The sequence below is a fragment of the Dendronephthya gigantea genome, unplaced genomic scaffold (genome assembly GCF_004324835.1).
Source record: "Dendronephthya gigantea isolate DGI-Jeju-01 unplaced genomic scaffold, DenGig_1.0 000004F, whole genome shotgun sequence".
Classification (NCBI taxonomy): Eukaryota; Metazoa; Cnidaria; class Anthozoa; order Malacalcyonacea; family Nephtheidae; genus Dendronephthya; species Dendronephthya gigantea.
The window spans coordinates 1,116,628-1,130,776 of NW_021163014.1; the positions used below are offsets into that span (position 1 = coordinate 1,116,628).

The 14,149-nt window shown below is 38.2% G+C and overlaps 1 protein-coding gene across 4 annotated transcripts; it reads right to left on the bottom strand.

Annotated features, from left to right (window-relative positions):
* Positions 1-798: 798 nt before the first annotated feature.
* LOC114515539 (RYamide receptor-like) lies at positions 799-13,881 on the bottom strand. 4 transcript variants are annotated; one of them, XM_028534805.1, is made up of 2 exons: positions 13,602-13,881; positions 799-2,795 (listed from the first exon to the last, which is right to left on the bottom strand). In XM_028534805.1, the coding sequence occupies exon 2, from the start codon at positions 2,757-2,759 to the stop codon at positions 1,383-1,385; it is 1,377 nt and encodes a 458-aa protein (XP_028390606.1). In that variant the 5' UTR covers positions 2,760-2,795; positions 13,602-13,881; the 3' UTR covers positions 799-1,382. The 4 variants fall into 4 exon arrangements, with proteins under 4 accessions (XP_028390606.1, XP_028390609.1, XP_028390607.1 ...); XM_028534808.1 differs by lacking the exon at positions 13,602-13,881 and adding an exon at positions 12,238-12,296; XM_028534806.1 differs by lacking the exon at positions 13,602-13,881 and adding an exon at positions 8,573-8,627.
* Between the last annotated feature and the right edge of the window lie 268 nt (positions 13,882-14,149).

Below are 14,149 nucleotides of genomic sequence, written 5' to 3' on the forward strand. Positions count from 1 at the left end.
CGGAAATGTTCGAAAAACTGTTCGACACAACCCCCCCCCTCCCCCCTTGTCAAATACTACCCGACTGTTTGTGGTAAGGTAAAATATTTTGTTTTTGTCCAAAGTTTTGCCGTAAAAACATAAAGTTTGCCGCCACCCTGGCGAGTGGTGGCCATTCCACAACTCTCCAGCGTGGCGAGTGGTGGGCATTCCACACCTCTCCAGCGTGATGAGTGGTGGGCATTTCACACCTCTCCAGCGTGGCGAGTGGTTGGCATTTCGCACCTCTCCAGCGTGACGATTGGTGGCCATTTCACACCTCTCCAGCGTGGCGAGTGGTGGCCATTCCACAACTCTCCAATGTGGCGAGTAGTGGGCATTCCACACCTCTCCAGCGCGACGAGTGGTGGGCATTTCACACCTCTCCAACGTGGCGAGTGGTGGCCATTCCACACCTTCCCAGCGTGACGAGTGGTGGCCATTTCACACCTCTCCAGCGTGGCGAGTGGTGGGCATTCCACACCTTTCCAGCGTGGTGAGTGGTGGCCATTTCACACCTCTCCAACGTCGCGAGTGGTTGGCATTCCACGCCTCTCCAGCGTGGCGAGTGGTGGCCATTTCACACATCTCAAGCGTGGCGAGTGGTGGCCATTCCACACCTCCCGCTCAGTACGATTTTTTCATGCAGTCTACTTGTGAGCTTATTCATTTTAACCCTTATTACTACGGAAAAAACCTGCATAACTATAAATATACCATTCCTGAAAACGATGCAAGAAGGTGTATAAAGTGGAAAACAAAAGTACTATGTATATCAACTGTCATCCGTTTAAATGTACAAAGATTCGTCAATATTCGTATAATTATTAATCACGACGTGCAAATAGACAATAAAATCTATCTTTAAACGCCACCACAACATATTAATTTGTTGTTATAAGTTATACGGACTGATCTATCAGGCAATAGCAGTTCTATAATGTTTTGATCATTTTTTTTATATATGAAAATCACTCTAATCAAGAATCTACACTTGGGTCTGCGGTTATTGATAATATAACTTGTTTTGATAAATAGAAGACTAAGCAGACGAGAGGGCGATAATGATGGCAAAATTGTCTCTGGCCGGAAGCTGAATGGTAAAGTAAAAACTTCATTTCACCATCAAAGTTGAAACAATCCACGCGATATCGGGAAAAAATGGCGGATGTACATTTTACCGAAATGCATGCAGTCAGATCTAGAAAACGTCTAATACTGATTATGTCCATCGAGAGACAAACATGAAAAGATGCATGAGTTTTCTCATTTGTTGAGTTAAAGTGGACATGCATAGCCAAATGAACATCCCACATCTTCACTGCAATCATTGATCGTGGTGCTCGCAATACGTCCTTTTTACTCTAGTTCGACGAGCACTTCCACACACCAGCGAGCTTCTTCGCAAATTTCTTGAATCCTGCACGAAATGTTCGATCTACTAGGCCGTAGATGAAAGGATTGAGCGTACAGCTGCCGAAATACGAGCACATTACAAACCAAGCGTATATTTCAAACTTCTCCGGCGTCGGTTTCCCACCAAAGTCTAGCAGCAGGCTCATGATTTGCATAGGAAGCATGAACAGGGCAAAAACGACAACAACAAGTAGGATCATTTTAAGGGCGCGGTTGTTGCGTTGATCTCGTTTTGACGGCGTGCCTGAGACTGTCCCGGTGCGATCGCGGCGTCGAATAGCATTCGCGCGTTTCATTTGCATTCGATCCGGTGACGATGGTCCCCGTTCACGAGTGGTCTCGGATTGGGTGGGGCTCTTCACTTCGGGTCTAATATTCGAATTTTTATCACCATTATGAATTAGATATTTCTCATCAGAGATTCTGCTTTTACGACAAGGCCTGAAGCATCGTTCTATAGATCTCTTACCTCCGGCTTTGTTGTTCTGGTTGACGTCACTTTTCGCACTGCTTACTCTTCCGTTGTTTTCTAATATAACAGACATAGTTCGTTCTTTGCCATCGCTCATAGGGCGGCAAACCGCCGATGTTTTGTGGTGCTCGTTTTCAGTTAAACCGTCGTGCATTTGAGACCGGGATGCTAAACTTACTAGTGATTTCATAGGAGTCGAGGCCTGGCTATCAAATTTCTTCTTGAACGCAGACTTGTTGCGAAGCAGCGAGATAGCTACGCCAACGTATGCAAATCCCATTATTAAAAGAGGGATCGCGTACTGCATTAGAAAGAGGAAGACCGTATACGCCTTTCGATACCAGATCTCTGGCCAGGAATCATAGCAGTATCCGTCGGTGATCGTGGAGAAGTACGCGAAAGGCAAAACACAACAAAGGGAGATGGCGTGAACGATTATCACAGCGTATTTCACGTGCTTTCGCTGGTAGCGCGCCTTTAGCGGGTGAACAAACATTTTGTAACGATCTATGGAGATAACCACCAAAATCAGGGACGCCGAAATATAGAACATCGTCAGAGCTGGGCTGATGATATGGCATAGAAATGAACCCAAGATCCACTTCGATTTTGTGAACTGCAACATAATATCAATTGATGTTCCAAGAGAAACTACGACGATGTCGCATATTGCTAGGTTCAGGAGTAGATAATTGCAAGTTGTCTGCAGCTTGCGTTCCTTTTGGATAGTGTAAATAACCAAAGAGTTCCCAGATAAGCTCAGGAGTAGGATCAGACTGTCCAAGAATATGATCAGAACGTTTTCGCCTTTTTCTGGAATTTGGGTCGAATTAGTGATCGATGTGTTGTCCATTACTTCCAGCTTGATAAGTGTTGTCGCACTTTAATTCTACGTTTGGGGTTAAAAAAGAAGAAATATTAGTATCTATGTCAAATACCGTGAATTTAACTTCATTCTGAATGAACAAATAACAGTTCCTTATCGAAAGTGTAGCAGACAACAACGAATTCCATACTAATCCATACGAATTCTAACATTATTCTATTAAACCTGTTTATATTGGGTGATTTTTATCAATTCAAAGCGATCATATCAACATTCAGCAAACACTAGACCGCGGACTATACCCAATGAAATTGATCGATCGACTGCACTCTCAAGCTGCGTATGAATCGTATGCAAGAATCGTATGCATCTAATCGTGTAAAATGACCTTCTTAAAAGTCTTGAAGCATCTCTCCAGTATTCCATACTTTATTTCTAAATCTTTCGTCGAATTTCCTTTATTTTATTCGTAAACTTACGCAGACGTTTCCATGCAGATGTCGCCGCCCCCGCTGCGATCACAAAGTAAACCGGCAGCCGCCAAATTGTAAAGTTACATCATTATACTATACGCAGCTTTAGTGGAAATAATGCTCATAATTTGGGATGTCCATTTGCCTCATCGAAACTGGTTGAATAAAGCTCGTTTAGAGCCTCACTTTTTTGTACGAATCGGGACTATCAGGTTGTGCCTGGAAACTCCCCATCTGCGTGCATATATTATACCAAGATGAATATAGCAAGAAAAAAATCTTGTCTATGTATAGTCTCACTTCTGGAGATAGACAAGCCATATAGTCCATGAAATGTTAGAGTTGAGTATATCAAATTAAATCGATTAAATCAAATAAATAAATTCCTTTATTTAGTGGTCGTTGCAAAATTGGATTCAACTACGTATATACTACATAAATGAACTATTATTCCACGCGCGTCCTGTTTGGCTCATACCTATATTGATTGCCGGACAAGACCGGCGTGAAACAGTGATCGTGACACTATATACTTGATACTTCATAGTCCGTTATACACACTATTCCACAACTTAAAATTAAATACGTACTTCTTTGTGGGGTTATTATTGCACACACGTTTAATTTTACAGTGCTATCACTAGGAGCAGATATTCACACTTGCAGGTTAATAGTTTATTTTTTTACCTTTATACCGTACGTGTTTCTGAAGTCGGATTTTCAACTAGATCTAGAGACTCGGTGATGATTCAAGTGCCAGTTCCATTGTGGACCGAATTTCTTTCATAAGATTGATATATCAGGCTAATCTATATGTCAGTGAAACGCACAATCTTTGTATTATTTCTGGCATGCAAATGGCACCCAAGGAGCAATATGCCATAATTAATTTAAACCTAATAATCTATGTGTTTCATGTTGACAATTTGAATTTAGCTCTGTCTAATCAGCAATTAAACTTTCGACTTTGTAGTGTACATATGTAGGGACACGGTATAATTTCCTAGACCAGATTTATATATTTGCAAAGAAAAAGTAAAAAAAGCACAGTACAAACAGGAAATGCTCAAACTTCCGAATATAAACCTATTCCATGTAAGTGACAGTGTTACAGTGACAGTGAGATTGTGGACGTCATCCTCATTTTATATATATATAGCAAGAGTTATAACCGCATTTGCATTAATGAAAATAAGAAATAATTAAAGTCATTACCGAGAAAGTGCTGTCGCGGACGATCGTTTCCATGCAAGCCTTCTACAAAGCAACTGCATTTATATATGGATAGGCCAGTGAAGTAACATACAATTTTTGATGAATGATTGATCTTAAAGATCTTTAGGATTTTTGCAGAAAAGCAACGAGTATGTGCTATTGATGAAACTAAATTTTGTCCACACAATTGTATGTTTAAATAACTTATATGCATTCAAGCTAGAGGACATGCGCTATTTCTACGTATTATAATGAATCAACGTCGTCAAGGCGACAATGATTATTATAGATCGCGAAAATCAATCTTTGCAGGTACGAAGATATTGCCGTGCGATGTTTAAACCAACTGAAACAAGTGCCTTAACCCGTAAATTAAATTCTTACTATCCATATACAAGCAGAAGCTATACCAAAATAGTATTAGATTCCACCGTTGCACACGTTATTGCCTATGGTAACAGAATTTCCCACCGAGACACAAGATAAACATCTCCTGGAGATTCTCTCGTGGACAGCGGGATGCCTGCCAAATCCTGTAACTTCATGTTTACATCGTAGATGTGTACATTACCGATCTCATTACTTTACTTTTAAAGTCGAATTTCAAAGCGTTGCTCGAGGAATTCGAGTGCAAATTACACCGCCAAAGATGGCATAATTAACATAAACGAGCTTAGGAAGCAGTAAAAATGAGCAAAACAGTATCAACTATATCAACAAAAGACCATCATTGATGTAATTGTACACATGAGATAATGAGGTACGTTTTTTTATACGGAGCGGCAATTCTAGCAAAACCTTAATGACACTGAGGGTTGCCGTGAGGGAAAGCAATCGCTACATGATGTAACAAATTATGTGATGTGGCGAAAGGTTCGACCACCAGCCAGCCGTCTTTAGCTACGCTGCAACTGATGAAAAGTTGTTAAAAAATGCCGCATTGTTCTTATTTTTAATATATCGCCGTACACAGTGAGGCCTATACGTGTGCAGAGCGAAAATAAAATTATGCAGGTGCAAATACTCTATACCAATGACACGGTTATAACGATGATTTATGGGGGTGTTTATTCATCTATTCAGTTCTGGCCGATGGATTTCTTTTGTATGTTCAATAGTTTACAATAGAAATCCGTCGCCGTCGGACGGAACTGAATATAAGAATACCCCAAAATTTGCGTTCTAGCTGGCAGCTGCGCCCTGCTCAATACGACTGAACTCATGCATGCCGTCATGCATTCATTGTTACTTTACACGTCAACGGGTGCTATATCAGAAACGTCGTCACAAAAGACTTTTGGGTCATTTGTCAAATGTTTACATGCAGTTATTCATATAGAATAGATATATATTTCCATGCAATAATTAAATAGTTGCTAAGCCGATTATATCATTATGCAATCCACAACTATGATATATCACTTTGATTAGATAATTGAAATTTCTAGTTTAGCTATCAATCTCGTGTTTTTTGAAAAATAAATTAAAGTTTTTGGGCGCTTCGAGTATTTAAGGCGAGCTGGAATAAAACGGCGGCCACCGATAAGAAATATGGTCCACTTCAGAAGGAAGAAAGAATTAACAGAATGAAAACTGATGAAAAGGAACTCAAGAAATAGGTCCTTCCATGTCATGGCATGATAGAAGAAACAAATAGAAAGTACAGCATTTGGGAAATTGAAAGCCTTAATTATGCATGAGCGGTGGTTTATTGACTAATCTAAGGACAAAGAACTCTACGAAGAACTTGGACATGAACCTCTCTCGTCGATGAGGCAACTGAAGGATTCACTGCATCGGGGGTAAACAAAACGAAAGATACGTGATGAACACGCATTTACATCGATCATTTTGATTAAGATAATATGTAAGTAGATGTGGATAGGATAAAGTTATTTTTGTCTTCATTTAGGCTTTTAAAATTTTACAAATCATGGCGAAGAGAATGCTGACGATAGTGATCGTAGGTAAACCCTTGCAGCTTAGCTTTCAGTCATGCATGTAAAAACTCTTTTTCACTCAGTCGAGCAATCGGAAAATAAAGCATTTTTGTCGTTAAATTAAATATTCCATTTTCATTAGTTTGCTTTCTTTTTTGCTTTCAGCATAAGTCCGCTGGGTACAAATATATCACCAAAAATGCCGGAAGACACGAATGCGAAGTTGTAGACATTTCCAAAGAGAAACGTTTTTGCAGTGGTATCGAGGCGCTTGCCTGCATGAACGAATTCGTCGGGCCATCGATGGGCGTAAACAGGCATTTCGAACAAATGAGCAAGATCGATCTCATGAATAGTCTCATTAAATATTAACTGATCAAGTGTCTTCGCAGATATATAAATAATTAAAACGTTAATCGGTGTCTCAGTGTAATTTATGTAAGCAGGCATTTGGATATGACGAACCAGTATCCTGGTAGCAATCTCTTTTATCGTAGCCCATACCAACGTACATTGGTATGACCTTGCGTGGAGCTCACGCGCACCTCATGCCCGTCCACACGTATCCGGATATTTTTAAAAACGGAGGTTTTTTCATCCGTTTTGGCCTTGCGTCCACACGTACCCGGCGGAGGTTTTCAAAAACGCTCTCCAGAGTGCAGTTTTTCGAAAACGCCGTTCCTGTGTATACGTGTGGACGGATTGTGGATGGATATTCGGATTCAGTCTGTAACGGGCCATTAACGGCCCGTGTTTTGTATCTGTTCCTGATGGTGAACTAAAATTGCTTGGCTATTTTACTCTGGCCTATTTCATAATTTCAAGTCTGAGTAGCATGCATTCAGCTTCATGTTACTATGCTAACCCTGCACGGAAAGTGTTTGAAAGAAGGAATGAATGTGATGAAGATGCTTTCCGTCTCACCAGCTAGACCACGAAAATTTGGTTGTTTCTTTTGTTGATTTAGTCATTTTAATTCAAGAAAGAGCGAGCATCAAGCGAACCCAAAGCAAACACGCGCTGATTTGTTTTTAACTGAATTACTTCGTTTTCGCGTTTACCTGTGGATGGGCAAAAACGATTCGAATACGCTTCATGTGGGCGCATATCCGGATACGTGTGCATAGGGTCTCGGGTATTTAGCATTAATATTGTGGTGGTGTAATGCACTGATATAGTTTTGCAATTAAAACAAGCAAGGTGCGAAAATTTGTTTAAAAATAAATGAAGGTTGAATATCAGTCTGTATGAATCATTATCAGTCATTCGGATAATTAATTGTCTGAGATTTAGAGATGCAAACAAACTATTTAATAGGGAATAATAATTTAAAATTGCACATGATTATTATTTATTTTCTTGTTATAAAACGTCGATCGTTTATCCTGAAACAATTAGTCGCTTTAGACTCTGTGATCACTGAGCCACATTCACTTTGCCTCATGCTCAGTGGGTATCACACAATAATACAGACCAAGCATATACAGGCTATTGAGGCTACACAAAATAAACCATGTGGGATATACTCAAATCAGTGGGAAAACGTCGATCTCCACACTTCCTGCGTGAAAATCTTAATAATTAAATGATTTCATCAGGAGGCTTCTCTCAAGGATATAAACGTGTAAATCGGCAACATGCATGCATGCATAATTAATGTTACCCGAACATTTCGGCAACGCAAGTGAAGCATGCCTATATAAGGTATGTAGTTTTAACTTCATAGAGGCATTTTTTGTTGATTTTAAATTTGTTAGCAAAATACCCCTTGCATATCGTACGACTTTCAATGATATTTCATCGCACTGAAACAGCCAATCGTATGTATAATTTTTCCACAATATCCCGGATATTCTGCTGTGAGCATTCTACGTACTCCCGATCAAGAAATGTAACTATATACATGGCAAATTTCGGTTTTATAAAAAAAGTAGCTTTAACGGTTTGTAGCAGTATTTTGATAGCGATTAATGGCCCGGCGATACGGGCCTTTTCCAATCAGAAAGATGCGGCCTGCATGTCGGTCTATACATATATAAATATACAATGAATCCTTCTCTGTCATTAAAGATACAAAGTGTGTAAGCTGGTAGGCTAGATAGGGCGTGCTTACAAATTGTCTCTTTGGGCACAACAGATTGCACCATGGAGATTCATAAAAATTGATTTTTTTCTAAAGAATTGCCCGTCCTCTTTTCATCATTTAACTTACTATCATTTGAGACGTCCTTTAATTCTTTCCGGAAGTCTTGCAACGTAAATTGAACTACTTTAATGCAATAAAGCTTGCTTGTTCTTCCCATGTATACGGCTCTTTCACTGTCTTTGAAATGGTCTAAATTTCAACGTTCTTATAAGATCAATAATTCGACAGCGTGTGCGACACATTTTTTAATTTACAGCTACGCACGAATACTCCATACAGTCTAAGCCGCTGATTATCATCACAAAGCAATAAATTTTCCCAGATTTTCACACTGAGTTTTAATTGTGTGGCGATGAAGTTGCAAGCAAATAAGGCGGCGACGGTAACTATTAAGGTATCTTCATGCTGTTGTAAAAGATAGGGCCGAATAAGGAGTGAAATCATTATCAATGTGAGGCCAAACGGCATCTCGTTCAAAGATAAATACTATTGTGAAAATGCCAAGCTGGATACAAGCAACGTTTGATCTGTTTGAAACGATAATGAAACTCGCACTTGATTTGAATGCTTTCCACGTGCATTAGTAGTAGGAACTGTAATTAACTCTGCTTCCTAAATGGCCGCGGAGAAATCATTCTGAGGATATATCCATTAAGTAACAAAGTGCCTATTAGATATTTTCGCAAATTAGGGAAAGTCCGTATTATGATGGTGTGTCATTATAATTGTAACGTAAAATCATGCAATTGATCGTGCGTGCTAAAAGTAGCTAACTATATACGCTCTTCGTTACTGAGACTGTTATTCCTGCATATGAGAGAAATTTTGATAATAGAAGTTTATTAACTTTCAAACAGCTCATCCTAGTGACTGATTTGGCACGGCACACGAGCGTGTCATTTTTTTAATTGTAATCAACATAAAACCCCAATATCCAGTAGAACATGTTGTGAAAAATAACCGTTTTTGATTGGCTAACACTGCCACTATGTATAGTGGTAAGTTAACAATATATTTTTGTACAACCGGTTGTAAAAAACTAGTTGTCGCTGAGTAAGATTGCCGTCAGTAGTTTACACTACAATTGTTACGATGATAAGTTTTATGCACCTGTGTTCACTATATAAGCTTCAGAGTAAATTTCGATGGCTTATAAAAACGTAGGAAGCTCTGTTCACAACAACCTCCTCGTAGTTGCTGCCAATTATCGATTCGCAATCTTTATAATTATAGCGAAGTATTTCATAACGTTACTTTGTAAATTTACAATGCATGGGCGAGCAAACTAATCATTTGGATGAATTCTTCAAATCTGTTCTGCTGTAAATTGTGGCAAATTGGGCAAAGTCATGCATGAACAAACTTCGTTTGACATATAGGCATCGTGTTGTGCGCGGCATACGCATGTCCTGTCTGCCCGTGCCTAGGGTCCTCTTATCCTCGATAAAATAAAGAGACCCTGCCTGGATTAAAGAGAACAACTATTTTCGCGACTGTTGATAATTAATCGAGTGTTCATCAAATGATAATATTCATGATAACTTGATTAATATCGGCTAGAAATACATGCACGCGTTCAAACCTACGCTCAGCTGCGCACATTGGAGGTTAACTAATTATTCAGTATCACTAAGTAACACGGTTTGGTAACAATTAGTCCAATTTATACACGGGGTTTATATACGAACGTAGGCAAAATATGTCATTAACATTTCCTTTATTTTCTTTATTTAGTTGCCTTTCCGTTAATATGGCTGTTTCAATCTTGTCTCAATCTTTCTAACTGGCACTGCTTTTGCGCTTTGTAACTTTTTGTTGCCATGCATGTCTTTTGGTTTTCAAAATTTCCTTCCTATTTCCCTTGTTTTCAGTTTTCAAATTTAATAAAAGTGTAAAAAATTTTCATGTACTATAGTTATAGCAGTGAACGTTCCGTTTCCACTCAAAAGTATCTCTTGTCTTGCCAATTGGGAAGTTACTGATAAACTGATAAATATTTCCGTTCAGATTTAATGCCGTTCATATGGACTGTACGTATATATGCAACAAAATAACCAACATCAATATAATGGCGATAACTATTATTCGATTTTTTAAAACGCAAAAACCAAATAATTAAATACATGTGACGCAAGTTACTGGTTGTAGTAACAATTACGATTGGCACTAATAGAGCAATATGATATGATGATTTAGGTTGTTATTTACTGATATAATATGAAACAGCTGAAAATATTGAACATCATTACTGAATAAAAATACATTTGCGAAGTCGAAAGTTGTGTGAATATTGTTTGATTTCCTAGTCCATTCGTTATTGTTGTTCTCACTAGTACTCGGTAAGTTTTGTTTTTCCTTAAATATCATTATTTTCCTTAATTTTTGTCCTACGAAACAAAATTTTGTCCTTGATTTTGTCCTACGAAACACCTAGCTCGAGCTAGCGTACACCAAATTTATATAGCTATATTATTTACATGTGAAAATATCTTGTATAAGGAATTTTATTATTCCCAACAGAAATCAAAATATATCCAGACATAAGAAGTCAGTATTACAACAATTCAGTCATTTCAGGCATGCATGCATGCAGTGCTTCAGCCACGATCTTTCACATGATCAACGAAATATATATAGCCAACATAAATAAAACTGAATCCCTTGTTTCATTTGGATTATATTCGGGTATTAAATACCGCCGGCTTGATAAGGTATACTATAGGATTAGTGTAATATAGGACTCAAAAATGTGTATCCACATTTTGCTCACATTTTGCTCATGCCACATTTTGCTCATTCCGCTTATGGAGAAATTTGCATGCATGAGATATGCATCACGTTTTCATACACGTGTTTATATTCAATCACATACGCCAGAAATCTAAATCTTAAAAACTCCCAAGATAGGTCTCTAAGATAATTTTAAAAATTGACAACAGTGTGCAAAAAAATCTAGCTTTATAATGTCGAGGCAAGAAATGCTTTCAGAAAAACGCAAAAGTGTTCTCTTGTAACACGTTAATGGAATTTAGTTCAGTTCCGTTTTACTCGTGGTCTGTGGTTCAATTATATTTCTCGCTGTATGGAGCAAAAATTTCAATTAGTTTTAAGAAATAAGTAAGTTAAACTATGCTATTATATACGCGTAAACATGCAATTCAAAATAAAGGTGATAAAAATACTCCAAATTTGGTATGATTCAAACAATAATATAAGTCAATATACATGTTCAAACGATTTTAGGAAATGATCTACATATGCATTTTGTTTCGGCTCTTGTCATTGAGATGAATGAAAAAAGTCAGATTTTAACCGATGAACATATTTTGCGGTGATCAATAGAACTGTTTTTAACATTCCTTCGATCCAGTACTCTCATATACACTATCCTCATAATATAGACGCATTTAGCCTGAAATCACCCCCAGGCGGACATTAGAAGAAATATTCGCTACTTTTACAACCCAAGGCCAAGAACGGAAATCTTGGCCTCTGTTTCGTAACCAACTCGGACTTGCATGCGACACAATGTATAGAACTAGTTCCAAACTTAAGCGACTCACCTTGTAAATAATAGAATGCCCATGCATATAAAATTAGCGTAAATCGATCTATCAAATAAGCATTCTTTTTACTCCATTCGTTTGTCCATGCATGCAAAGATTAAATAATTATCAAAGATTCACTCATTTATCCATCAGTCTCATCGAAAGAGTTACGGTAAGAAATACCTTGCTATGCCAACACGGATGTGCACCTTGCCTGTGCTAACAAGATTAGCAGGATAGTGATTAAACGGATTTCGGATAACTTGATGATCCAAGCATTTGCACGCTGATATAATTTCTCGTTCATTTAATTGGAACATCGAATATATCTGGACATACACAGGCTATTATAGCATCAAATATATGGATATAGTGCACCATGTAAGTGTGAAATTGGTTGAATTCACAATAATATTATGTATATAAAACTGTCAAACGCTTTCAAACTTCCGTATACGTAGAAAAAGCCTTTGGGCTAATTATTAAGCGAGCTCGTGACCTTCAAATAATCATATCTCACAAAGTATGAATAACTAGTGCGGTGCACCAAGGTCCATACGCCGACTTGAACAATTTAATTAAAGAGTTCCCATATTTGCTTATAAGTGTAATCGACCGATCTGAACTGTTTATGTATAGGCCTAATCTACCTATAGCTAAGCATTCATGCATCCACGTGAAAATTAAATTTGATGATTTCACAGAATGTATACGCACTTGCATATGCGGAACTACATGTCATTTTCAGCGATCGCTGTTTAAACCTAACGGTTTTCCAGCGTCGATCTGCGCTGGCAAATCGTTGCATGTAAGTGCATGGTTCAAACGCATGCACTTTCGTTGCTAATATGACCTTTCAGTTAGGAACCGAGGATTGTTGAAGAGTTTAAAATTTTGTGTAATAGAATTTCATGCATGCATATTAAAGGTGAAGGATAGCTGTAATCAAACTCTCGAGCACGCCTGAAGAGACACCGACTGAGTTACGCCGCATGCTGCATGTTAAAACTTTCAAGTTCGCGAACAAATGTAACATAATTTGTGATAGAATTGAACTCTGTTTACATAACTGTACAATTGATGTCATTTTTCTATCATGAATGCTCGATGAATGCATACACTATTGCCCATAATACTTTCGCAGCAATCACGTCAAGGTCAACATAACATTCTAAACATATGAAAGTGTGTATTCAAGCCAATTAGATTCATTTGCATTGCCCCGACTATAATTTCTTTGGTTATAAACATTGAACAACTTTTGTGATTTCCGAATCAAATAAAAGCGAATGAAAGTCCCGTCAGTCACTCGTCAATTTTGACCTAAAGTATAATATCGCCATACCAGAAAAAATAGCGCAACACACAATCGCAAGTAAAGCGCTCGCTTTCACACGGTAACAGTATTTAAGCTTATCTCCTAAACAAACACTCACTTGTTAACCGCTTCGGAAGTGTATATTGATTCGTACTTGTATATGTTAAGTAGTTTCTAAGCATTCAATCGATAATTACCAAAACAACGAGCATTCAAAAATTGCACTTACTTTGAAGAATTTCGCTACGATTTGGATATCCTCTCAGTTCGAGATAACATCGGTTGAAGCAGCCGCGATAATGTATCAAACAAATTGCTGACAGGAATGAATCGTGTAGGTTTCACAAAGAATTCTTCCTCGTACTAGACTGCGCTTGTCTGAATATCGAGAACTGTCTCAAAGGCTCTATATCAGCTGTCCACTTTTAATTAGCGATAATAGCTCTTTGGTTTTCGTGGCCACAAGCGCGGATCCTTTCACAGAATGTGGCACGAGCGAAATGATCTAATTTGACATAAGCCACAAAGGCAATTTACGGCTAAATTTCACGGCTTCCCGGGGTTTCGTGCAAAAAACAATGTGTTCTTAAATGTGCTTCATTACCGAGCAAGGAGCCGCAAAATTGATTGGGAAATGCTCATAATGTACTGAGCATTTTCGATTAAGTCTCGATAACCATCGGTACGGCCTTTAATTATACTCTAAAGCCGCGAATGCGACTCCATTCAAGACAGAAATTATTCGCATGCAAAAGCAAAACAATTAAAATTCAATAC

Bases quoted from the DNA above. Each gene is read 5' to 3' on its own strand.
- LOC114515539 (XM_028534805.1), bottom strand. From the start codon at position 2,759: ATGGACAACACATCGATCACTAATTCGACCCAAATTCCAGAAAAAGGC.